The sequence below is a fragment of the Erinaceus europaeus genome, chromosome 8, assembly GCF_950295315.1.
Source record: "Erinaceus europaeus chromosome 8, mEriEur2.1, whole genome shotgun sequence".
NCBI classification, from domain to species: Eukaryota; Metazoa; Chordata; class Mammalia; order Eulipotyphla; family Erinaceidae; genus Erinaceus; species Erinaceus europaeus.
The window spans coordinates 46,988,631-47,016,364 of record NC_080169.1 but is presented as its reverse complement, the minus strand read 5'-3'; the positions used below and the strand labels follow the sequence as shown (position 1 = coordinate 47,016,364).

At 36.3% G+C, this 27,734-nt stretch overlaps 1 protein-coding gene across 8 annotated transcripts in view; it reads right to left on the bottom strand.

Annotated features, from left to right (window-relative positions):
* ICA1 (islet cell autoantigen 1) overlaps positions 1-27,734 on the bottom strand; it is a 181,102-nt gene that overhangs the window by 144,239 nt on the left and 9,129 nt on the right. For 3 of the 8 annotated variants that reach the window (XM_060196175.1, XM_016192587.2, XM_016192586.2), the window contains exons 2-4: positions 13,498-13,593; positions 6,065-6,230; positions 1,470-1,542 (exon numbers count right to left, since the gene is read on the bottom strand). In XM_060196175.1, the coding sequence (XP_060052158.1) occupies positions 1,470-1,542; positions 6,065-6,230; positions 13,498-13,514 (256 nt within the window). In that variant the 5' untranslated portion in view covers positions 13,515-13,593. Of the gene's footprint in view, positions 1-1,469; positions 1,543-6,064; positions 6,231-12,943; positions 13,268-13,497; positions 13,594-27,734 lie in introns of all 8 variants that reach the window. The other 5 variants (XM_060196177.1, XM_060196176.1, XM_060196180.1 and 2 more) reach the window with 3 other exon arrangements.

The window sequence follows — 27,734 nt, the reverse complement described above, 5'->3', positions numbered from 1 at the left end:
CCTTCCTTTCAATTTCTGGCTGTCTCTATCCAATAAATAAATAATAAAAAATTAAAAATAAATAAAAGAAAAATGGAAATTATATCATGTTACTTACAAATAAAAAATTTTAAATAAATAACATATACTTTGATATCTAATGTGTCATAGATAACTTTGTTGGTAGCAAATTTAAGACAGGGTGAACAACGGGAAATCTTGTTTCCTACCAAATCAATATTCAACATAAAAATTATGCATGAAGAAGCCATGTCAAATAAATAGAGCCATGTAAGTTGTATGGCATTCTTTCTATTTGGTTATTTTAAAAGACATAAAATTGGATATGATGTAGTAAGTATGATTAAATGAAAAACTATTGAAAGTTTAAATTTTTATATAATTTATTATTAGTAGTAACTCAACATTAACTTACAAAATTATAAATTTTCAGGAGTATAATTACACACCTGCATGTCCACGTACAATTCACCATATCTACCACCAAAGTTCCTGTGACACACCCCAGATTGCTCAGCTCTCTCCTCTATTAACCACTAAGTCTGAGAGATGGTTTAGAACACCCTAAAGTTTTATAAGCCTAATATATAAAACTGAGAAAAACATTTTCTAATTGAGAAAAGAAACAGTGGGGAGGGGTCAGGCAATAGCGTAGCAGGTTAAGCCACATGGTGCGAAGGACAAGCAAGGACCAGCGTAAGGAACCTGGTTCGAGCCCCTGACTCCCCACCTGCAAGGGGGTCGCTTCAGAGGCGGTGAAGCAGTCTATCTTTCTCTCTTCCTCTCTGTCTTCCCCTCCTCTCAATTTCTCTCTGTTCTATTTGACAACAATAGCAGTATCAACAATAACAGTAATGACAACAACAGGGGTCATAACAAGGGCAACAAAATGAGGAAAGGCAGCCTCCAGGAGCAGGGGATTGTAGTGTAGGCATCAAGCCCCTGAGGCAAAAAAAAAAAAAAAGGAAAAGAAAGAAAACAAATGGTATATACTTACCCAAGAAGAGGCCCAAGTCAACATTTCTGTATTATGATACGTGCACTGAAAGATAGCCTAAACAAAGTGTTTCTGATAGAATTACTAGAGAGCAATCTTTCCCCTTTCTAAAGAGCAAACACAGACCTTCCTGAATAGTAGTTTCCTAGTCTTACTCCTTAAACACATTAAGTGGAATAAAAGGCAAAACATTAGAGAAACGAGCTAGGTATGGTATATTGGACCAAAGTAAAGGAAGGGAGGGGGTGGAGAGGGCCTTTGGGGTCCAGGTGCATGATGATGGAAAAGGACCTACATTGGGGATGAATGTTCTGCAGATACCTATCATGGGGAGATGAGAAATTATACCCACATGTCAATAACCGTACTATAATCCATCACACATGGTTTACAATACAGAAACTAATACAATGATTTTTTAAAGGCAAATCATATTTCTATCCACTTAATATCCTGCTTTTGGTATACTTACAACATATTCTCTTCTGATAGAGAACAATTGCCTTAGACAGATCCAAACAGGTTCTCTGAATTGAGTGAAAGAGCTAAAAAAAAAAAAATAAATAAAATAAATCAAGCAAAATGGTAAGTAAAACAGACAGTAGTGATATAAAACACAATTGCATTGAAATTACCATAGAATTTGTTCTCTCTGAAAAAATGATTACATCCCTAACTGTGCTTGGTGCTTTATGGTATTCTTTACAGAAACTGTGGCTAAATCCTTTAAATATACTGCTATTGTATTTATTGGAGTTCATAATCTATGTACTCGAAGTTAAGATCCACAGAATAATAATTTCCTTCAGGCAACTGAAATAATAGCTCAAAAGCAGAAATCCTAAGTGGAGGACCAGAGACCCAATATTCATTTGTAATTTAATTTATTACTTTTGCCACTTACTATCTTTTTTTTCTTTTAATGGAAGATCTGTCAATGAAGAATCACATTTAAAACATGACTGTAGCTCATTTTATGATCCTAATATATTTTATGACATGTTTAAACAACTCAATAAAAAGCAAAAAACCTTAATCTACTGAATGTTCTGTTCTTTAGAAGACATCTGGTAAAACAGAGTTTAGTTAGCAGCCCCCATTACTCCTTATTTTGCCAGTGATTTCATATAACATACAAAGAAAAAAAAAGTCATGCTTTGACCATAGTAGGAGAAATTAAGTGAAAAGCAGGTAGGCTATACAGAGAATATAACTAGATTTTTTTTTCGCTTATAGTAGCATTTGTCTTTGCTTCAGAAATTGAGATGGCTAAAAATAATAATAAATAAATAAAATATTAATCATGATTTCTCTAGCATCTTAGTGGCCATGGTAATGCTGTAATTATGTCCTAGTGTCATTAAGAATTTTCTATTTAAATCACAACAGATTATCTGCTTCATAATAAATATGACCAAGGAGGCCAGAAGTAGTGTACCCATTTATTCAGATATATTACCATGCTTAAAAGACCTGGGTTTGAGCCCCTGCTCCCCACCTGCAAGGGTGATTCTTTATGAGCAGTAAAGTAGGTCTACAGGTGTCTCTCTTTCTCTTTTCCTCTCTATTTCCCCCAGCCCTCTCAATTTCTATCTGTCCTATCTAATAAAAATATAGAGAAGTAGAAAAAAAAGTAGCCACTGGGAGCAGTGGATTCGTAGTGTAGGCACCAAGCCCAAGAGATAACCCTGATGACAATAAAAATATTTTTTAAAGTAAGTAAATATGATAAAATTATCTACTAAAATGGATACATGGATATTAGTTAATATTTTTAATGACAAAATATCATGAAAATACAAATTTTTATTTCATTATACTGCAACTTCTACATGTTTGAAAAAACATCCTTCAACATGAAACAAAACAGAAAATCAGCAATCTAACTCTGATTATTTGCAAATGCTTGATATTATTCTAGGTCACAAATGGTAAACACATAGTTATTTCAGAACTCAGGAGGTAAGGGAGGTCAAAGAGCATATTTAAGAGCTGTTCTATAATTATTGTTCACTTTTGTGAGAGAGAGGCAGGGCAACAGGATTTTTGCTGGGGCTTGGTGTCTGAAGGGTGACTCTACGACTACACACTGCTATTTCCCCCCTTTTTTTGATAGAAGGGAAGGACAGAAATGGGGAGAGATAGTGAGGAAAGACACCTGCAGTACTGCTCCAATGCTGATAAAGACTCCCTCCACCCTTGCAGGTGGGGACCTGGGGCTTGAAATCTGGGTCCTCACTTATGATGACAAGTACATTCCAGTGAATGCACCTTCCTTTGGCTCCAGTTAAACAAAAGTATAAATAAATGCAATAAAATGTATACCCTGGGGGCTGGGCAGTAGCGCAGTGGGTTAAGTGTACATGGCGCAAAGAGCAAAGCACAAAGGAACGGGGTTCGAGCCCCCAGCTCCCCATCTGCAGGGGGATGGCTTAGCAAGCTGTGAAGCAGGTTTGCAGGTGTCTATCTTTCTCTCCTCCTCTCTGTCTTCCCCTCCTCTCTCGATTTCTTTGTCGTATCCAACAACAACAGCTATAACAACAATAACAATGAACAACCACAACAAGGGCAAAAAAATGAGGAAAAAAGCCTCCAGGAGCAATGAATTCATAGTGCTGGCACTGAGCCCAGCAATAACCATGCAGGCAAAAAAAAAAAAAAAAAGTACACCTTATGTGAGATCAGTTCTGTGAGTTTTGACAACTATATACACTCTTGTAACCAAACCACAACTAAGGAAAGAACCATTTTCACCACTAAGCCAGTCTCCTTTGCAATGACGCTCACTTAGAGACTTAGGTCAGTTTTGTCAGTTTTTGCACTTAAAACCTGCTTTGGTGAAAAGAATTTCTTAAATAAGCTGTCTTGACAAATACATTGACAAAATGTAGCATTTCCTTATCTTAATTCCCTAACAGGTTATAATAAGATCTGATCATCACTGTAGCTTAACACACAGCTTTCTGTGTCAGCAGAATAGAAGTTCTTGTTTGAGAGGTTAGGAATCTACAGCTAATTTACTGAACCAATACATTGGATTATGTGCACACTCATTTGTATTCTCTAATGATGGAATTCATCACCTCTATAAGTATCAAAACCAATATAACATTTATGCAAGAGAGACCTGTGATATGAAAATGATCATAGTTAAGTACTTTGGGTGCTACATGGCTAGGACAATAGCTATTTTGATTATAGTTGGTTCAATAAAAATGTCACTGTATTGTACCAAAGTAAAAGAATCTGGGGTGGGTAGGGGAGAGAATACAGGTCCAAAAAGGATGACAGAGGACCCAGTGGGGGTTGTATTATTATATGGAAAACTGAGAAGTGTTATGCATATACAAACTACTGTATTTACTGTCAAATGTAAAGCATTAATACCCCAATAAAGAAATTTAAAAATAGAAAAGAAAAAGAAATAATGAAGTTCCTGTAAGAGCCTAAATAATAAACTTACTTTACTGTGCTTAATTTACTAGTTAGTAAAACATTATTATTTTTGAGTAATGCATGTAATAACTAGGTTTCTAAGCAGCAAATCTTTAAGATATGAAATTCTTATGTAACCTGTAATTAAGTCAACAGTAATTAATAGAATGCTGAAATCAGAATATGCTTCCTGATTCTACTTTTCTTCATTTCAGCAATCTCCCTGAGAACATCCCTGTCAAAACTTGCCTTTGAACTGTAATTGGAATTTGGACAATTCCAAAAATACATAAGAGGGTTGGGAACTAATGTTAATTGCATCAACATGTACACTTTATTCAGTTAATGTTGTGTACTATGTGTTTAGCTGAGAATATAATGATGAATAAGACTGGTGTGGAATTTGACCACCTAGTGGCGGTAAAAACTGGCAGACAAATGTCTACTTGGTGTAACTCCAAGAGAAACTGCTCCATGAATAGTAGTTCGGGGTCTGGTTTGACCCCCAGAGGCATAAAACAAATTTTATCCATTTTCTACATAATTAGCAAGTGACCTATCTCCCCCTACAATTTCTCTGTTCAAGAGTTACCAGTTTCCACCATGCTGGTCATCCTTCTTCAGAAGTTTTTTAAAATCTTGAGCTCTTTATTTTAGTCCAACTGACTTTATTTAGTCTTCATCAATTTTAACTTACATACTAAATTTAGAGACTGCTTTGAGTTCAAATTAGGCCATGTAACAAATTTCTTTCAGTGCCCTATTCACAGACTGGTAAGCAGGCTTTTTCTTTCTTTTCTTTCTTTTTTTAATTGACACCAGTGTTATTTCTGGGGCTTGGTGCTTGCACAAAGAACCCACTGCTTCTGTTGGCCATTTTTTTCCTTTTATTTGACAGGACAGAGAGAAATTGGGGGTCTGGGGGGGGGGGGAGGAAACAGAAGGGAAAGAGAAAGAGACAACTATATCCCTGATTTACCACTCATAATGCTTCTCCCTTCCAGTGGGGAGCAGGGGCTTGAGCCTGGGTCTCTCTCTGCACATGGTAATGTGTACACTCAACCAGGAGCACCACTGCCCAGCTCTAAGCTTTTTCAACTTTAATATAAATTATAGGCAGAAATGTCTAGAAAGGCATAAAGTTATTAGACCTTCTACCAGTTATATCAGTACTTTCAGATCAACTAGAAATGAACTGGTCTGTTGGCTATTCTGATTAAATATCTGTTCAGTAATTCACTCCGGAATTTTTCAGACTTCAGTAACAATTTTACTAGAGTTTACTTCTGAGAATCTTTTTTTCTATTCTTCTTTTTATTTTTTTGTATTAAATGTAAACATATTCTGACCCTAGTATTGATATCACTAGTGTTGATATATGGCATTAAATTTTCTCTGAGCATTTATTGAGAATTAACTATTTTATCATTCATTTCAACTAAGTGCTTGAAAAAAAGACTAGTAGAAAGATACCAGTGATTATATGAGAATTTGTATATATAAAAATATTCTAGGACTGAATCTTTCTAGTCTTTGATTTTTCTCAGGAATGATTATTTGCAGTGTATTTTCAAGTATAAATCTTACCTAGATAGAAAGCACCGTGGGACTGAGAAGCAGAAGGGTACCCACCTCCAGCTTAGCATCCAAGTCTGCATCAGAGGCAACAACATGTTCATCTTCCTTCTTTCCTGTAGCTTTAATAAAAGCCTGCTTTGTTTCCCAATACTTCTGTTGCATCTTATTTACAACTGACTTATCTTGACCATATCGATCCTGTATGTCCCAGGGATAACTGCTAAAAAAATAAATAAATAAATAAAAATAAAAATTAGCTAATTTATTTATGACTTTGATACATTTTAGATATTTAAGTATACATTTATCCAAATATACAGTGATTAAATGTAAGTGTTTCTTAGATAATTTTTAACACACTCTAAAATCTTTAAAGTAAATATGGAAATGGAGCCCCTTTTGTAGGTAGCTGTGAAAGTAAACCTTAAAGAGAAGTTTAGTTTAAATATCAAATTGTTTAGGTATCAACGAGTTTGACAGACATCTTTTTTAGAAGGGAAGAGAGAGGCTATGTTTGTACCCCAGTGAATCAGAAATAAAAAACATGAGCCAATGTTCTCTCCTCTTCAGCAGCACAGGCACCACCGAAGTGACAACAGAAAAGGAGAGATAAGAGGCTGGAAAATAGCATGCTTAAAATTTGTCACGAGGGTACCTCAGTGTGAAATGTCAGGAATCAGAGAGAAGAGAGGTGATTACCAGTGGTGGAATGGAGAGGAGAAAATGAGAAAGTACTCAGTTTCATTGTGCAAGATGAATAAATTCTAGAGCTCTGTTGTATTACAATGTGCCTATAGCTAATAATGCTGCACTGTGCATTGAAAAATCTATTAGGTTGTCTGGAGAGGTAACCCTGCTGGTAGAGTGCAGGACCTGCATGCATGAGGCCCTCGGTTTTATGGTTTAATACCTGGCACTACATACACCAGAGAAATGCTTTGGTCAGTATTGCTCTGGCATAAATTTAAAAAAGAATGATTACAGATTTATGATAATAATTTTAACAGTTGCTTAACAGAGATAGAAAGTCAGGAAGAGCATAGCAAAGATAAAACAAAATAGTAAACATGATTTTCAGCTTTTAAAAAAATTCCTTATTATCTTTATTTATTGACAGAGATAGCCAGGAATCAAGAGGGAAGGGGAAGATAGAGAGGGAGAGGAAAAAGAGACACATTTACTACTAGTAGCAAGGCTTTCTCCCTGTAGGTGAGGACTGGGGGCTTGAACTTGGGTCCTTGCAGATTGTAACATGTGCGCTCTGCCAGGTGCACCACCACATGATTTTCATTTCTAAGTATGTATATTTTATAGACCTGTACACTTGTACTAGATACTTCATTGATGTGTCTAATAGCCACAGGATATGTATGTATGTGTGTGTGTGTGTGTGTGTGTGTGTGTGTGTGTGTGTGTGATTTGAAAATTATATGTCAAGTAATTTAACTATGCAAAAGAATATGTATGTTTAAGTTAATTTATCCTGGTACAATTTTGTATTTCATTTATTAAGTTTAATTAAAAATAGTCTGTGTCTATAAGAGGTAAGGAATTTAGGACGTGTAAGCATGAGGTCCTGAATTTAATCCACTGCACTGCATGTGCCAGGGTAGTACTAGGGCTTTCTTACTTTCACAGATAAATTAATCTTAAAGAAATAGTCCAAGGGCCGGGTGGTGGAGCACCTGGTTGAGCACACACGTTACAATGTGCAAGGACCCAGGTTCGAGCCCCCAGTCCCCACCCGCAGGGGGAAAGCTTCATAAGTGTTGAAGCATGGTTACAGGTGTTTCTGTGTCTCTCACCCTCTCTATCCCTCCCTTCCCTCTCGATTTCTGTCTCTATCCAATAAATAAATAAAAATAAAAACAATTAAAAAAAGAAGCTTAAAAAAAAGTCCAAAATTAAAAAAAAAAATAGCTAGGAGCCATTTTATTGAGCAGAATATATGCTTTAGTTTCTGTTAGGCCTGAGTTTGAGTCTCTGCACCATATAGGGGCACCATGGATAGCACCAGGGCTAGCCAATGGTCCATTAGTCCATGGTTAGCCAAACAGTGCTGGTGTATCTCTCTTCTCTGCCTCTCCTCTTCTCTGGGGAGGCTACTCAGTGGTATCATACATGCACAGGTATGGGGCTCATTTTCTGGAGCTGCATTTTAGGAAAAAAAATAGCCTACATGAAATCAACAATTAGTATAAGTACTGCTTACTGATAAGGTTGGGATGAGTAATTTTCTGTTCTGAAGAGATAAATTCCTTTGAGAAGTATTTATAATTATCATGATCCTGCACAGAATGTCATTATGTTTGATTTTTTTTTTCTTTTCCTTCCCTTCCAACTTAGATTATAGTGGCTTTTATATTATATATATATATATATATATATATAAAATATATAGTGGTTATATATTCCATTATTTTAAAAAATTTCTTTATTGGGAGAATAATGGTTTAGAGTTGACAGTAAAATACAGTAGTCTGTACATATGTAACATTTCTCAGTTTTCCACATAACAATTCTACCCCCACTAGGTCCTCCTCTGCCATCCTGTTCCAGGACCTGAACCCTCCTCTGTGGGACCCACCCCTGAGTCTTTTACTTTGGTGCAGTACACCAACTCCAGTACATGTTTTGCTTTGTGTTATCCCTTCTGATCTTATTCTTCAACTTCTCTCTATGAGTGTGATTATCCCATATTCATCCTTCTTTTTCCAATTTATCTCACTTAACATGATTCCTTCAAGCTCTATATATATTCCATTCTTGATCTAGGATTCAAACTCTGTGTAGTTTAAAATGTACATAGATAGTAAATGGCATAGGTTTCATTTCTGTATATAACTTCTTTGTATAAAATTTTAAGTGTTCCTTTTTAGTAAAAATGTTTAAAAGATTTTAACTAGAGATCATTAATACTCTAACCCACTGCGCTACCACCCCGCATCCTGGAATCCTATATTCTTTTAAATTATTTTTCTAATACCTATTTTACATTTTTAATTCAGTTAGAGTATTAATGATTAATACCTATTTTAATGATTAATAATTAATTTAATGAATAATTATTGATAATTATCTAACTGAATTATTAATTATCTAACTGAATTATTAATAATTATCTAACTGAATTAAAAATGTAAAATAGGTATTAGAAAAATAATCTAAAAGAATATAGTACAAGGACCAGCATAAGGATACTGGTTCAAGCCCCCTCCTCTCTCCATTTCTCTCTGTCCTGTTCAACAACAATGACAACAACAATAATAATAACAACGATAAACAACAAGGGCAACAAAAGGGGAAAAAAAGCCTCCAGTGGATTCGTGTTGCAGGCACTGAGCTGAGCCCCAGAAATAACCTTGGAGGCACACACACACAAAAACACATATCAGATTCCATAAAAGTGTCTAGCTATCACCCAAACCTTACTGCGAAAAGCCCTAGAATTTGTCATTGGCCCTTTGTGTTTTTTTGTCATTTCTCTTTGTGTTGTCTACTGCCCACTCCTGTCTAGAGTTCCTCCTCCAGAAACTGACACAGGACTCCCAGGCAGGCTTCTTCACTAGCAAACCACACATACTTCCAAACTATCTTCAGGTGGGCACTCAAATTATATCACACTTTTACCCTAAAACAAGAGTTGCCTACTGCTACTACAAGAAAGTAACTGTATCTCGGAATTTAAAGGCCTATACTCTCTGTCTTGGTAACAGTTACAATTCCAATTTACACATTTATTCTTAGAAATTCAGGAGGAATTTCAGATGACTTTCTTAGCAATAGTCATCTTTGTAGAGAACTCAGGTTTAGGAGATTTCATGATTTCTCCATTCTATAATGAATTTACATCAGAAAGAATGAAACTCAACATATATAAACTTTATTTAAAACATAATTTTTATTTACAGTACTAACTAAAATAACTGGATGAATATACTCCTCCCAAGTTGTGGGTTTTTTTTAACTTTTATATAGAAAAAGGAAACACTGTACAAAAACCATAGGATAAAAGGGGTACAACTCCACACAATTCCTACCACCAGAACTCCTTATCCCATCCCCTCCCCTGATAGCTTTCCTATTCTTTATACCTCTGGGAGTATGGACCCAAGGTCATTGTGGGTTGCAGAAGGTTGAAGGTCTGGCTTCTGTAATTGCTTCCCTGACGAACATGGACAGGTTATTTAAGCATAATGGAAATTTCAAAGAGTGGGAAATATGGTGAACTTCTTTGTACCATGCCATGCATTTGGTCAAAGGTCATAAAATAACAGAAATCCATTTTGGAAAAAGCAAAAGAATTATATTTATGTCAAAGGTCATAAAACAACAGAAATCCATTTTGGAAAAAGCAAAAGAATTATATTTATTTTTTAAATCCTTTTTTAAAAATTTTATTTATTTATTAGAGACAGAGAGAAATTGAGAAGGGAGAGAGAGATAGAGAAGGAAAGAGAGAAATTAAGAAGGGAAAGAGAGATAGAGAGGGAAAGAGACAGAGAGACACCTGCAGTCCTACTTCACTACTCATGAAGCTTTCCCCCTGCAGGTGGGGTCCAGGAGCTTGAACCTAGGTCATCGTGCGCTGTAATGTGTGCACTTAGCCAGGTGCACCACTGACTGGCCCCCAAAGCAAAGGGATTTTAGAGACCTATTGAATATACCTAACCTCCAACATTTAACCAGTGAAGAATCAAAGGTTTCAAATGGCTAAGAATCTTGCTTAAAGTCATGCAGGGTTAAAAATCTAGGCTACCAGAGTCTGATACACTACACATTTTAGTGTTCTCTGCAACCCTTGCATTTTACTGGGAAACAATGAAGAGTAAATATATGGCAGAGTAAATAAATAATAATAATATGATATTTGGGAGAATAATCCTTTTCTTAGGGTTCTCCAATGTCACTTAGGTGGGTATTGTCAGGGTATGGCCTTCCATCATGAGAGCTATAGAATAGCACCACCTCCTTGTTTCAGTGAGATAAGATGAAATAATTGAAAAAAAAAAAAAAGGAAAAAGAAATAGTCTGATAATTCTTTTAGTGCTATCAAGTGGGGCTACTCAGCAAGCTAAATCCCTAAGCCATTTTATTAATTACCTTTGAAATTCATTATATTTGGAGACATAATGATTTTTTTTCTAACTCTGACATTAGATATCACAGAAGATTTAGACCTGATTGCTTCTCTACTGGGAAAATAGATGTACCTTAAAAAGTACATTTCTCATGGGTGGAGGAGATAACAATGAGCCTGGGGTAGATAGCATAATGGTTATGCAAAGAGACTCTCATGCCTGAGGCTCCAAATTCCCAGGTTTAATCCCTTGTACCACCATAAACCAGAGCTGAGTAGTGCTCTGGTAAAGAGAGTAAAAAGTACATTCCTCATTATAATTAATTGCATATTTGAAAAATGAAAATATGCACTGTATTTTTTCATATTATAAAAAAGAAGGGGGCCAGATGGTAGTGCACTGGGTTAAGCACACATAATATGACATGCAAGGATCCCAGTTCCAGTGGTAGGCTTTCCACCTACAGTGGGAGCGGGGTGGGGGGTGTCATTTCACAAGTGGTGAAACAAGTCTGCAGGTGTCTATTGTTCTATCCTGCCTATCTTCCTCTCCTCTCTCAATTCTCTTCCAATAAAATGGAAAAAAAAAATGGCCTCAGGAGCAGTGGATTCATAGTGCCCTCACTGAGTCCCAGTGATAACCCTGGAGACAAAAAAAAAAAAAAAAAAAGACCTGACAAAGATTAGTTTGCCTTGTTAGGTCCTGGGTTCAAAAACACTGCTTAAAACAGATACAAAATTTATAAAAAATTTAACATGCTATTTCAATGTGTTATAGGTACATCTATTTTATTTAGCATCATCTTTTTTTTGGCCTCTAGGGTTATCACTGGGCCTTGATGCCTGCACTATGAATCCACTGGGCCTTGATGCCTGCACTATGAATCCACTGCTCTTAGAGGCCATTTTTTTCCATTTTGTTGCCATTGTTGTTATTGTTATTCATGTTGTTGGATAGGACAGAGAGAAATTGAGAGAGGAGGGGAAGACAGAAAGGGGGAGAGAAAGACAGACACCTGCAGACCTGTTTCACCACTTGTGAAGCGACCCCCCTCCCCGAATGTGAGGAGCTGGGGGCTTGAACTGGGATCCTTAGGGCTGGTTCTTGCACTTGTGCATTGTGGGCTTAAACCCACTGTGCCCACTCCCCAGCACCATCTACTTTTAATTAAGATCAGCTTCTAAACATTTGTAAATTTTGATTAATTAATGAGTGTGAGTTCTGTGTTCACTGTTTTATGGCTGTATTATATGTAATTTCAACTGTAGCCTTAACATTAAAATTTATAAATAAGATAGTGATAAAAATGTTTCATCTCATTACACTTGAAAAAGTTGTAGTAAGAATTAGACTTCAAAGAGAAAAATTACAAAATAAAAGTTGTTACTGGAATTTAGTGGTATGGACTTTGGGCAATACTCTTAAGCCTCTGAAACTTAAGGTTTCTCATTTATAAAATGATAGAGATTAGACATGTTCACTAGATCTTTAAAAATTATAAATAAGATAGTGACAAAATAAATCTATCAGTTCACTACAGTTGAAATCATAGTAGTAGAAAAACATTATCTATCCAGGAAAAAAGTTATAGGTAAATTGCTTTCTTTTTTATTAATAATTTACAAAATTATAAAATAATAGGGGTACAATTCCACACCATTCCCACCACCAGAGTTTTGTGTCCTCATGCCTTCCATTGGAAACTGCAGTGTTTCTCCAAAGGTCACAAATATGGGCTATTATTTTTATAACCATTTATCTATCTATCTATCTATCTATTTTTTTGCACAATTTATTTTCTATGGTCTTGTCTTCTCTTCCATAAGTTACACCTATACCTATTACTACTTACAAATGTCCTTCCTTTTTTTCCTCTTCTTTCTCTGGTTCTTGATGGAATTAGAGTTCAGAGCCCTCTAGTCATCTCCAAACATTTCTCCCCCTCAGGGAGTATGGACCAAAATTGATTTTGGGTTACAGAAGGTAGAACATCTGGCTTCTGTAATTGCTTCTTTGCTGGACATGGGCATTGGCAAGTCAATCCATATTCCCAGCCCGTTTCTATCTTTCACTAGTGGGGTAGGACTCTGGAGAGGTGAGGTTCTGGGGCACACTGGTAAGATCGTCCACCCATGGACTTCAGGATGAAATCATAGTAGCATCTGCAACTCGGTGTCTGAAAGGTGTAAATTACTTTCTTAGAGAAAACACATTAGAAAGAATGTGTAATGTTCTGGCTCTTTGGCTTTCATATTATATCTAGTGGGGACATTGAATAGGATTATTTACTGCTACAGGCAATTTACTGCTACTGTAACCTTTCATGAAATAGGCATTTACTGAGCATATATTATGTGCTTTCCACTTCAGTAGCTTCTCTTAATTTAGAAAAGATAAATTACATACCACTTGTGTCCTGACATGTTTTCTTCTTTTTCTACTGTTGATGATTTGGTGAGAAGGGGCGGGGAAAAAGCATCAGCAAGGAAGTTATATTATAACCTGAAATAAAACAAATTTGTTTAAATTACACACTATATTAAAACTTTTAATTTTATAATTACATAAAATACTTCAATCTAAGTTACTTCTAGTTCTATTTTAGACACAAAAGACTATTAAATAGTATTATTATCTACTTGTGTTGAGAACAGTTATGCTAAGTAAATGAAAGAAACATCTAAATTAATTTTAGGTGAGCAGGAAGCTTAAATTTAAAAGGCAAATTAAGCTAGGTGGTGAGTATACCACACTTGTATACCTCATTATGGATTTGAAATATTTTGCAGTCAGTATTTCTAAAAAGTGAACAAGCTCATTGGAAAGTAAAAACAACATGAACATATCATGTTTAGTAAGCTAGATCAGAAAGAGATGGACAAATATCGAATATTCTCACTCATAGGTAGAACTTAAGAAGCAAGGGAAAAACATAATGTGAGAGACTTGGACTGAGTGTGGTGTATTGAACCAAAGCAAAGAACTCTGGAGAAAGAGAACAAGGGATGGGATGGAGGGGCTTGGGGGTACTCGTGTATGATGGGGAGAAAGGACCTATGTTGAGGGAAAGAGTTTCTTGCAGACATCTAGACACTTATCACATGAGATGAGAAGAGATGAGAAGTTGTAGCTATGTGTAAACCATTAACCCCCAATAAAGTGGAGAAAAAAGTAAAAGCAAAGTTGATAGCCTAAATGAGCAACCAAAAAGGCTAGATGATTAATTTTAATCTCATTGGTGAGTATGGGAGTCACCTGCAGCCCTTATTCAGTTCCCTGTTAGTGCCCCAATTAAAAAAAAAAAAAAAAAAGCCTAGTGGTGACTTGGAGACACCACCTGGCTTGAGCTCCAAAAAGAAGCAGCTTACAACTTGGGATCCTCTAGAGAGGGCAGGATATCTGAAAGGGTGAATAAAGGGGAATCAGTATGACACCAAAAAAAGAGTTCTATAACCCAATCTTAGGCTGGCAAACAGAGGCCAAAAGGACAAAGAAAGGAAAATCTTTGGCTTGATTATTTCTAAACTCACCCTATGCCCCACCCTCAAAACTATCCCCCAGTGCTGGCCAGCCACTCCTACCAGGCTTCCTGTGGAGCTATTTTCTTTACCAAGATTCCTGGCTCAGCAGGGGTATCATTCCAAACCTTTTCCTTTTCCTTTTGAAGGGAGCTGGAGCTCTATTTGATTGACAGAATGCCTGATCAATCAGGGCCTTAGCCTTGCCTGGAAAAGACTAGCTGGGTTTTTTTTTTTTTTTTTTTTTTTTTTGATGCTACTTATAATTGGATATCTCTGCATGGTTTAGGAATGGGATCAGCTGCATACAGCCAATCTGGAGTAGTCCAAGCTTCAGACTGACTTTTAGGGGTTTTTACTCTACTTTATTTTATTATTACAATTATTATATACACGTGTCCATTTTCCCTCCTCTTCAGATTGACCAAAATTAACTGTTGTTGCTTTTTCCATTGATAGGTGACTGGCTGTCCAATCCATTGTGGGAGCAATTTGTTTCTCTCTCCATCCTCCCTCCTCCATCCACTCTCCTTTTTCTCTCCTCCTAGCTAATTAAAACAAACCAAAAGATCTATTTCCTTTCACTACTCTCTCTCTTTTTTTTTCCTCTTCTTCCTTCTTCTGTTTTATGAATTCACTGACACTCATTTGTGAATTATTTTGTGGGAGAAATGTCACTCAGAGTGGACTCTTCATCTCCCTCTCTCTGTCTCTCTCTCTGGCTATTTTTCCTACTTTCCTTTCTCTTCTTGGAACTTTAGAATTTATAGTGGACAGCAGATTTGCATAATTGTCTACTCTTGCTTTCCCTTTTTTCCTTTCTCTTCATTTTTTTTCCTTCTTGGACTGTAGGTGTTGTTCAGCTAATTGGTATTGGTTGAACTGCATCAGTCCTTGCTTCAGTTGGTATTGCTGTAATTTCTGAGGTTTGTGACTGCATTCATGGAAAGACTTTAGTATAGTGTGGCTTGTACTCAAAACACAAGAACAGAAGAACAACAGAACAGAAAAATACAAACCACATCAATAAAAATAAAATGGTTAAATCAAGCGCAAATAAAATTGCTACCACAATGAATTAGGAAATGAGACTAGAAGAAATTCCAAATCAGTCAGAAGTAACCATAGATAAGAAAAGTATGCAAGCAATAATAAGTCTAATAATCATAGAAATGAAGACAACTATAGAGGAAAGGGCTATCAGATAGGGAAACAACAGATGAGATCCTCAAGGAAAATACTAGCTACCTTGAGGGAATTAGAGAACTGAAAGCTGAAATAGCTGAGCTAAAAGGCCAACTAGCAGAACATACTAATATGATAACTGAACTGAAGAAGGAAGCTGATGGAATGGAAAACAGATTAACTGAAGCAGAAAAGAGAATTAGTTAGACAGAGGATGAGCTAGAGAAAAACAAGAAAGAGGTAAAAAGCTAAAAAGAGATTGAGAGACACTGAAAACAACAACAGAGATATGTGGGATGATCTCAAAAGAAGTAACATTTGTATGACTGGCCTACCAGAGGAAGAAAGAGAGGAAGGGGAAGTAAACATTCTAGAGTAAATAATAGAAGAAAACTTCCCAGACCTAAACAACAGACAGGACATTAAGAATAAAGAGTCCCGGGAGTCGGGTGGTGGCGCATCGGGTTAAGTGCACGTGTCGCAAAGCGCAAGGACCAGCATAAGGATCCTGGTTCGAGCTCCCGGCTCCCCACCTGCAGAGGAGTCACTTCACAGGTGGTGAAGCAGGTCTGCAGGTGTCTATCTTTCTCTCCCCCCCTCTGTCTTCCCCTCCTCTCTCCATTTCTCTCTGTTCTGCCCAACAACGACTACATCAGTAATAACTACAGCAATAAAACAACAAGGGCAACAAAAGGTAATAAAGAAATATTAATAAAAAATCTTTAAAAAAAAAAAAGAATAGAGAGTCCCAAACAGAATCAATCCAGACCTGAAGACACCAAGACACATCACACTTACAATGAAAAGAAGCAAATAATGTCAAAGGACATAAATTATGGTGATGTTGGGTATGATACAGCAAATCCTAACAAAGAGATTTTTCAAAGATAACCCAATTGCCAAATAATATGATTACAGCAATAACTATCTATTGCCTTCTTAAACCCTAAGACAAGAGGATCCTCCTGCTTCCTCTATAGAGACTATATTTCCCCCAGTCCTGGAACATCTAGGGTGGGGCTCATTTTCCTCCATGCCTCCCTCAATTCATACCAAATGATATTCTTGCATAAGGATCCCTGTTCAAGCCCCCAGCTCCCCACCTTCAGGGGGTCTCTTTGCAAGTGGTGAAGCAGGTCTGCAGGTGTCTTTCCCTCCCCCTCTCTTCCTCTCCTTTCTTGATTTCTCTCTGTCCTGTCCAACAACAACAGCTATGACAACAATAACTACAACAAGCACAACAACAAGGGCAACAAAAATGGGAAGGATGACCTCCAGGAGCAGTGGATTCGTAGTGCTGGCACCGAGCCCTAGCGATAACCCTGGAGGCAAAAAAAAAAAAAAAAAAGCTGAATAAGGGCAAGAGACTGGCATACTTTAATAATGACTCTTTCGTCACTATCAGGCTACCCCATCATCTTGGGCCATACTCAGGGAGTCTTGAGATTCCCAAATAGACATGAAGGACCTAGATCTCAAACAGATCCCTCTGTCCATTGTTACTGGTCATCTCTATCAGGAACAACAAAATAGACCTCTTTGTGGGCCCCCATAGGACCTTGCCCTTAACATGGATCAACAATGGTAGAGAACGTTCCATCCTCTGAAAGGAGGCTGGACAACATACTCTATGCTACACCTGAGGAAGATGGGTCCTGAAATCAGGACAGCTTGGAACGTTCCTACTCACGACCACAGAATGTGAACTCAGATCTCTAGGGATGCAGAGGTCACATAGTGACCTACTAAATATGGGCCCTACTAAATACGGGCCCAGAACATATCAAATCGATGGGGTTTACAGTAAAAAATTATTTATACACCTTTCCCATATTTGGGAGCTACTCTCCTCCCTGATCCAGTTTTCTGGTCCTTTTTACAATCATGACATTTTCTCCCCAGACAATAACTTAGATCCATCTGCATATCAGATGTCAGGCTCAGGGAAAAAAAAAAGTATAGTCATGGCTTCTATGGAATATAACTAAAATAAGACTACTAACTCTCTACTAAATGGAGACGCCCCCCAACTCTTCATATGAATTTTTCCAGCCTTTAGTTTCATGATTAGTCAACAATTTGTTTGCCTCTAATATGTTAAATCTTTTTTCAGCCACCAGGTTCCAGATACTAACATGATGACTTCCCTAAGCAATAAACCCACCAATGTGTCTTAGAGCCCCACCTCCCCAGAGCCCTGCCCCACTAGAGAGAGAGAGAGATAAGCTGGGAGTATGGATCAACCTGTCAATGCCCATGTTCAGTGGGGAAGCAATTACTGGAGGCAGACCTTCCACCTTCTGCACCCCATAATGGCCCTGGGTCCATACTCCCAGACGGATAAAGATCTATCAAGGGAGGAGATGGTATATGGTGTTCTGGTGGTAGGGACTGTATGGAGTTGTACCCCTCTTATCCTATGGTTTTGTCAGTGTTTCCTTTTTATAAATAAATTAAAAAAAAAAAAACACCAAATCTAAGGGCAAAGCCAACCAACACAGCCACAAATTACCCCATACTGGTCAGCAGATTACTGTAAAGAATAAAAAACTGCTTAAAACTAGACACAAACTTGTGACTGCAGAGGAAATGCTCAGTATGAATGCTTTTGGCTCCGCTACAAAAATCAATTCATTGTTCTCATGTTGCCTAAGAAAGGGTCCTAGAAACCAGTGTCCTAAATTGTTTGGTTTCCCAGGCTTCAAATAGACTTTTTGAGGAAATTAAATTAAGTGGTTAAAATTTCAATTTTCAGGTATGAGTAAAGAGAGAAGAAGAAGGAAATTTACCCAGAATGTCTAGGCACCTCCCAAACGTCAGCATAATACAATTAACATCATTCTTCCTGCTGGAGGGTTTTGGACAAGTTGCTTTGGAAATGACATTCAGGATGAGTAACTTTGCTATCTATTCAATCAATCAAAGAAGGGTCACAAATTTTAGCCCTCTCATCAAACAGTCTCACTGCAAATACAAAGTTACTTTGTAAATAAAACATCCAACAAGTTTTCTCACAAAAAAATATACAGTTCAAGCAAATGAATTATACTTTTTTATTCTTCATATTACTCTTTATTTTAATATTAAGAAGATTACATTGACTATGTCAAGAAATTTAGATACTTGAAGTAAATAGCTGTCAGCCAAGCATGATAAAGATAACACAACAGTCCGAGTGATGAGCAAAGCAAAACTAAAATCAATCAAGTGTGGAATCAAAAGTTAAGTTGAGTAGCTAAGATGGGCAGTAGTAGCATTCTTTCAAACCAGAGAATAACTAGGAGTGGCTCTTTGCAAACAATAAGCACCTTTTACACACTGTTAGTGATGGAATTATACTTTTTTTGAACTGTATTCCACAATGAGTCATTAGGAAAGCTGATACATTTTTACTGCTATAAAACATAATTATAAAGTTATCATCAACAAGTTTAAGTGTAAAGTTAGTTGTATGCTTATTGTTAGACAGCAAATCTCTAGCCCTTTTTGTTTTGCATATTTGAAATTTTACTCATTGAACTTACCCCCCCTCCTTGCTGTTCCTAGCAAAAACCATTCACCTCTATTTCTATAATTTTGGCTATCCTAGATTATTACATATAAATAGAATCATTTAATATTTGTCTCCTCAGGGATTATTTTATTTCACTAAGCATAAACTCATCAGGATTCAAATTTGCTGTAACATAAAGTTATTCTTTTGAAAGGTAAATAATAGTTCATTTTGTGTTCCTAGTACATTTTCTTTATTGACTGATTCACTTATGGACATTTAGGTTGCTTCCACATCTTGGTCATTGTGACTATTGCTGCAGTTAAGAGTGGTATGCAACTATCTCTTCAAGATCCTGTAATATACCCATAAGATTGTTAGATGACTCAGAAGTTCTAATTTTTTTTAGGAGCTCCATAGTGACTACCCCATTTTATAATGTCACCAAAGTGCTCAAAACTTCCAATTTCTTTATATCCTCTGACATTTTTTTTTTCATTATAGCAGCATGGTGTGGTTTTGGTATACATTTTCCTTCTCAATAATGATGTAGAGACTTTTTCCATGAACATATTGGCCATATATGTATATATTCTTTGGAGAAATGTCTGTTCATGTCTCTTATTTACTTAAAAATTAACTGAGTTTGTTGTTGTTATTGTTGTTAATTACTTCATTTTATATAAGACATTAATCCTTTATCTGATATGTAGTTGATGAGTGTTTTCTCTTATTTGCCAAGTTGCTTTCACTGTTCTTTTCTCCTACTTTTGATTATTAAAATATTTAACAATTTAAGTCCTTTGTAGTATAATAGATATGAATAATAGCACTGAAAACAAAAAAAAAGAAAACATTCCCTCCCTCCCTAGTCTTGTAGGCTATTCCCCATAAGGCAGTGTTTTCTCATGGTATTGTTCACAGGGCATTTGCATTGGAATTTTCCAAGGTGTTAACAGCCATATCTCTGGGTCATATCTCTTAGTTACTAAACTAGAAATTCTCAAAATTGGTCTGGTGTCATGCATTTGTAATAGATGTCACAAAGAATTTTTAAGCATACTAAGATCTGAAAACCACTGCCACATGGCACAAAGGACACTTTTTTTTCTGAAAAATAGATCTTTATGTGACACTGGATCAAAGAGATCAGAGCAGCCCAAATCAGGTCAATACCACAGGGCATATTTGTATGTCTCATGAGAAAGTAGCTGTAGCCAGGGACCACATTTCTCAATACATGTTCCAGTTCCATAAGCCAGGAACAATTAAAATACACTTGAAGCTTTTCTAAAATAGTTCATCTCATTTTGCTCTAGCATTTTTTTTAAAGCTAAAGTATGAAAATCACCACTTTAAAAAAAAATCATAATTTTTACCCATTTATTCACTTCAAATCAACAGCTTTGGTTAACAAAAATGCACTGTGCAAATACTGGGTTGTTGGAAAAGTCAAGATGCATTTTTCTATACTTTTCTATAAAAATATGCTTCATGATTTTTCCGACAACCCAGCATTTTGCCTGGCCTCAGGAAAATTACATTCTACATCAGTTCCGTGCAGTAGAAATACACTCTGATGCTACCAGCAAGAAAACTAAAGCAAGGATAAACAAATGGGACTACGTCAAACTGAAGTTTTTAAATATTGAAAAAAAAATCACAAAAATAAAAAGGGAGCTCAGCAACTGAGAGGAGTGATTTGCACATCACACATCCAAGGGATTAATACCCAAATATATATAAATATATCATAAATTCAATAACAACAGAAAAGCAGCCCAGCAAAGCAGTGATCTGAATAGACACTAAAGGAATACAGGTGACCTGCAGATTCAAGAAAAAGAAGTGCTCAATATCACTTATCATTATGGAAATGCAAACTAAAACCAGCTTGAGATAGCACCTCATTTTGGTGACAATAGCTTAAAAAAAGAACAACTGGAAACAACAACTGCTGATAAAGATAGAGAGAAAATGGGACTTGGTTATACTACAGAAGCCAGACCTTCCATCTTCTGCACCCCATAATGACCCTGGGTCCATACTCCCAGAGGAATAAAGAATAGGAAAATATCAGGGGAGGGTATGGGATACAGAGTTCTGGTGGTGGGAATTTTGTGGAGTTGTACCCCTCTTATCCTAGGGTTTTTATCAACGTTTCCTTTATATAAATAAAATTTTTTTAAAAAGGGTACAACCCCTATGGGAAAAAGTACAAAGATTCTTTCTAAAAAATGGAAATATTGCATTATCCTGTAATGCCACTCCTAAGCATTTATTTGAAAGACATGAAAGCAAAAATTCAAAAGGATATCTGTACCCCTATGATTATAACAGCAGATTATTATTCACAACAGCCAAAATGTAGAACCACCTTGAAAGCCTAGATGACTAGATAAAGAAGCTATGTTATGTATACTCAATGGAATTCTACTCAGCAATTAAAAAATGGAGTAATACCTATGTGAGACAAAAAAGGGATGGAATTCAAGGTGGTTATGCTGAGTTAAATAAGTAAGGAATTAAAGGATGATTCCAAGATGGTTTCACTCATATATGGGCCATGGCAATCCCCTGTTGTGCACCAGGGCTTCAAACCCAGGTTAAATGCATGGCATGACAGACACCTTAATAGGTGGGCAATCTGGACTCCCCTACCCCTAAACACTCATACCTGTCATTTCTTACTACTACTACTTAAAAACATTTTGAACACTCTACACAGCCAAAATATAGCAAAACCCTCTCTTTCTGCCAATGATGCAATGTTCAAAGAATGCTAAGGCAAGCATTAAACAAGTCTGAGGCAGTGATACAAAGTCAAAGAGTCAGTCTGTCCTTAGCTGCCTTAAACCCTGACACTGGATTCTACTCCTTCAAAATATAACATGGGAATGTATTTTCACTCCATATAGGCTGGATTTAGCTGTATTAAACATTAATTCTGGCTCAGAAGTCCTTCCTGTGAGCTTGTAAAGATTGCTGATGGCACCCGCGATAGGATTTATTCAAAGAATCTAAAATTCTTGAGCCAACCCTTACTCAGAGTAAAGGTAAGATCAGTATTTATATTTTACCATATTGGCACTCTCAAACCAAAAAATATTTCAGTAATCTTCCCCTGAAAGCACATTTCCTAAGCATGTTTCTCATGCAAAGTTTCACTTCTCAACAGCCTTTCCAACCTCAGCAAAAGAATATAATCAGCAATTTTTTATTAGTTGAAGCACCACCTGAAATCTGAGTCCAGAATTGCTTTTTTCTGTGTCTGTCTTGGGCATATGGTGGATTTTCATGAATTGCAAAACTGACTAACTGCCAACTTTGTCTTTTTTCTTTAACGTCCTTAAGATTTTTTTTTTCTAACTAAAAACTGTCATTATCTTAAGATGCGCACATTAGCATTAAGATTTAAGAAGTGGAACATTTTTCTCCTGTAGGAGAACAGCACAAATGTCTTCCAATGTAAAGTGGTATACTTGAATCTTCTAATAGTAAAAGAAAAGCACTTATTCCTAGATACCAGATTCAAGACACCACATGTCACTAAATCTAAGGGGTAGAACTGTTGTCATTCTAACAGCCCAGAAGCTGTAATGTATCCTACAACTGATAGCTTGTCAAAAGTTAGTTTTCGGGAGTCACACGGTAGCGCAGCGGGTTAAGCGCACACAGCACAAAGCACAAGGACCAGCATAAGGATCCGGTTCAAGGCCCTAGCTCCCCACCTGCAGGAGGGTCACTTCACAGGTGGTGAAGCAGGTCTGCAGGTGTCTTATCTTTATCTCCCCCTTTCTGTCTTCCCCTCCTCTCTCCATTTCTCTCTATCCTAGACAACAACAACAACAACAATAACTACAACAATAAAACAAGGGCAACAAAAGGGAAAATAAATAAATTTATTTTTTAAGCTAGTTTTCTTTCTTTTTTTCCCTTCTATTCCTCTCCAGGGTTATCAATGGGGCTCAGTGCCAGCACTATGAATCCAAGCTCCTAGCAGCCATTTCCCCCCATTTTATTGAATAGGACAAAGAGAAATTGAGAGGGGGAGATAAAGAAAGAGAGAGCAAGACTGACACTTGCAGACCTGCTTTACTGTTTGTGAAGTGTCCCCCTGCAAGTGGGGATTAGGGGTGTTGAACCCAGATCCTTGCCAGGGTCCTTGAGCTTAGTACTATGTGCCTTAACTGGGTATGCCACCATCTGGCCTCCTCAGTTTTCTTCATGGAATGAAAAGTGATAAAATATCTCACAACAGTGATTTCTTGTGTTAGATTAAATAAAGTCTAATTCTGTAAAAATAGCAATAGACTGGGGGAAATTTAAATGTAACAGAAAAAACAGTTCTGAAAACAGGGCATAGAGTATTGTTGTAAAGGCAGAGAATGGAATTAGGGACATAGAATGCATAGAATGGAGAGAACAGAGTTTGGTTCCCAGCTGTCCTATAGCCCAAGTCTTTATGAATAAGGAGTTTCTGGCCAGGTGCAGGGTAGGAGAGAGAGAGAGAGAGAGAGAGAGAGAGAGAGAGAGAGAGAGGAGAGGAGAGGAGAGGAGAGGAGAGGAGAGGAGAGGAGAGGAGAGGAGAGGAGAGGAGAGGAGAGGAGAGGAGACTCCTCTGTGTAGAGTGTGACAAGGGTCTACCACTCAGAGAAAAAGCAATGAACAAGTTTTTTCATAGTAGACAGCATGACGTGTATATACAATCATCCATAAGCAGTTGTACATTACTACTGATTATAATTTAAAAGAAAGCTAAGAGATGTGACTGACACCTGTTGTGATTTTCACCATCTAGGATAGATTCTGCAGCTGCTAGAGTATAAACTCAGAATGCTCTTTACTTTGCAATGAATGAGAATTTTTTTTATGTTATATCTTTGCTAGAGAGTTCATATTTGACTATAATCATTGTTGGAAGTCTCACATATGTCTCTTAGACTTAGTTTTCAATGTCATTAAACTGATTTATTTACATACTTTTCTCCTCATTCTAATCCATTTATTTCAGAGACCAACTTCATCAAAAAATGTTACCAGCTTCCCAATATTTTATCTTTACGTTCATTTATCTGGTGTATAACCTCTCAACTAATATAAACTATGCAATTTAGAGACTAGAGTAAGTTAAAAACAATGGATGAAGTCCTTTCCCTCCCATGATTCAGAGGGGTGCCTAAAAGCCAAAGAGGACAAAGTCAATTAACTTCAGAGCCAAGGGTTTCAATACAGGCTCCTGATGGCTTGCCTAGTGAACAGTAGAAATACAAATTTGTCAGAGGTTCTAGGTATCAAGCTAAAAAATGATTCAATGTCTACACATTTCTTTTTGCTCAAAGAATTTTCTATTCTCTCCAGAGCATTTTCTATTCCCTCCCTCCACTCTCCAGAGCTTTATCTCTGATCACTTTCTCTTATATCAATATTTTTATAACTTCTCATGAAGTGAAGAATGCTTAAGTATAAATAGTAAAAAAAAATTCATTAAAAAACAAGAAAAAGGAGACAGTTCTGTCAGGCAGAATTAAGTTCATTATTATTTGAAAAGTTTTGATTCACCGAATTATGGTCACATATAGTTGAGAAAGAGATGCCTGTAGAGGGTGGAAAGTTGCATTAGTCATCCATTCTCTCAGTAGCTAAGTATTAAGTAATTTATTTTGATTAGTTTTTTTTTAGGGTGTTTTCCTCATTTTTCAAATATCAAAGTTTTTCTTTTAAGATTTGATAAGGTGGTGATGGCTTAAATATTTCATATTATTTTAAGTGGATTTTGTACCTAGTTTTGTATCTTCCATTATACAGTTGTTGACATTTCATAAATCACAAATAAATGTGAAACATGATTATACTTGTACTTTGAGTCATACTTTGATTTTCTGAGTCAGCAAATCTTAAAAGAAGAAAACAGAATCCTAACATTTCAAGGAAGCTAAAAATGGATGTGTTTCTATTGAAACTGCACAATCAGGACTCACTTAAAATTTGTATTTTCTGCTAATAAGATGGGCTTATATTTTACATAAGTATCATTAAATGATGGTCATATATTTCAAAACAGTTCAGACATTATACATATTAAGCTTAATGACTTTCTCAACCTACTAAAGCTACAATCTTCTTAAAAATTCTGTTGGGGGTATTAATAGTTTAAAGAAAATACAGATGTTGATATGTAAAATTTCTCAGTGTTCTACAAAATACTCTCACCCCAAGTCTAGGTCCTCCTCCACCATCATATACCATGACCTGAAAGCCCCCTGAACCTCCCAGAGTCTTTTACTTTGGTGCAATACACCAAACCCAATCCAAGTTCTATTTTGTATATCCCTTATCTGCTCTTATTTCTTGACATCTGTCCATGAGTGAAGTCACCCCATATTCATTTTTCTCTTTCTGACTTACTCACTTAACAATATTCCTTCAAGCTTCATCCAAGATGATGTGATGAAAGTGAGTTCATCATTCTTGATAGTTGAGTAGCATTCTACTGTGTATATATACCACAACTTTCTCAGCCACTTATCTGTTGTTGGACATCTAGGTTGCTTCCAAGTTCTGAAAATTTTATTCTTGGTGGCTCAGTTTCTAGAGGTCTGGACTCACAAGCATGAGCTCTTGAGTTTGTCCCTGACATATATTACACAGTGATGTTCTGGTAGCAATTAAAATCACATTCTTGAAGTAAATATTTTTATGTCAATATAACTTATTTCCCAATCTGCTGCTAAATATTTTTAAGTTGATAAACCCATTACTTAACTATGCAAAAAAAAACTTTTGCCTTTTCCAAGTCACTTCATCTTTCTGGTCTTATATTCTCATCTATAAAATAATAGACTAGGCTAAGGAACCATCAGATGGATCCATCAGAGACAAAACTGATAAAAAATTATTTTAAATTACTTTTGGAAACATATATATATATATATATATATATATATATATATATATATATAAGCATATAGAGATAAGGAACACAACATATTTCCATTTGAAAGAGATGAAATTGGGGTTCTAAAAATGGAGATTTGCCCAAGCTCAGAATAAAGATCAAGTCCAAATAGAGGAATGCTGGAGTTGTTGTTTTTTCAATCTTTATTTATTTATTGGATAGAGATAGTCATAAATTGAGGGGGAAGGGGAGATAGAGAGGAAGAGGGACAGAGTGACACCTGCAGCACTGCTTCACCACTCATAGAGCTTTCCTCCTGTTGGTGGGAACCAGGATGGAGGAATGCTGGAATTGAGACATTCATCAGCTTGTTATTAACCTATGGCAACTCTTCTCTGTCTCTTCCTCTATTCCAAGAGATATTTCACAAAGAAAATAACCAAACATAGTATCTCACATTCTAAAGACTAAAATAAAAAGTCAAGACATTCTCTTAGAAACTTTCATTCTCAACATCAACAGTGAATAAATATATAAAACTTCCACAAAATAACCTGAAAACAAATTAAATAACTAATCTAAAACTACTCACAAGGAGTGATCAAGGTTATGCTCCTTTTTCTCTTGCTTAAAGCCCCTTTTGATGGCTGGTGAATTTTGTATCACAATAGTCATAGCAATATCAAAGAGGCTTTTAAAAACTAAAGCCCTAAAAAATCTATAAGAGCAATAATAAACAGGATGGAACATTAAAACCAGACAAAGAACAAATATGTTGCCTTTGCTAAAGAAAATAATAATTAAAAAAAAAAAATCCTTGCTGGGATTGGAGAAATAGCACTATGATAGTTCATAGGACTTACTTGCATGCATAAAATCCCAGGGTATTTATTTATTTATTTATAGAAACGATGAGAGAGAAGGGGGGGAAGATTGAAAAGACCAGAGTTCTGCTCAAATCTGGCATATGGCAGTATCAAGGATTGAATTTGTGTCCTCTATAACCTCTGCATGCTGGGGATCAATAGGCTGAGCTATTTCCCTGACCCTGAGGTCCCAACATAGCTGAAAGGTGTTCTGGTGAAGACAAAAAACTTGCTGTATAGATGTGCAAAGTCAAAGCTAGCATATGGATTTCAATCTTTAGTATTCATAGCAGCTCTTTCTCTAAAAGTTTAAGTTCAAACAGTGGGAAAAAAATAATAAAGGGATTTCTCAATCAGACAAAGATATCAGTCAACTACTTTAATAGAATACTATATACTTCAACTCCCAGTACAGACATTTATTAGGAGGTGGAAGAAGATGTTTTATTTAACTTCTATTTCAAAACTGTATTTGATGACATAATTCAATTATAAGAATTGGATAGCTCTTGCAAACATTATTTTAAAAAATATTCAAACTTAATTTTTTATAGGCAGATAATCTAAGCTAGGTTAGCTCAATTTTTTTTAAAACTGTGTTGTCTAAGACAGCAGCCACACATAGTGAATGAACATATGAAATATGGCTGGTCTGAATTCAGATACACTTTATATGTTAAACA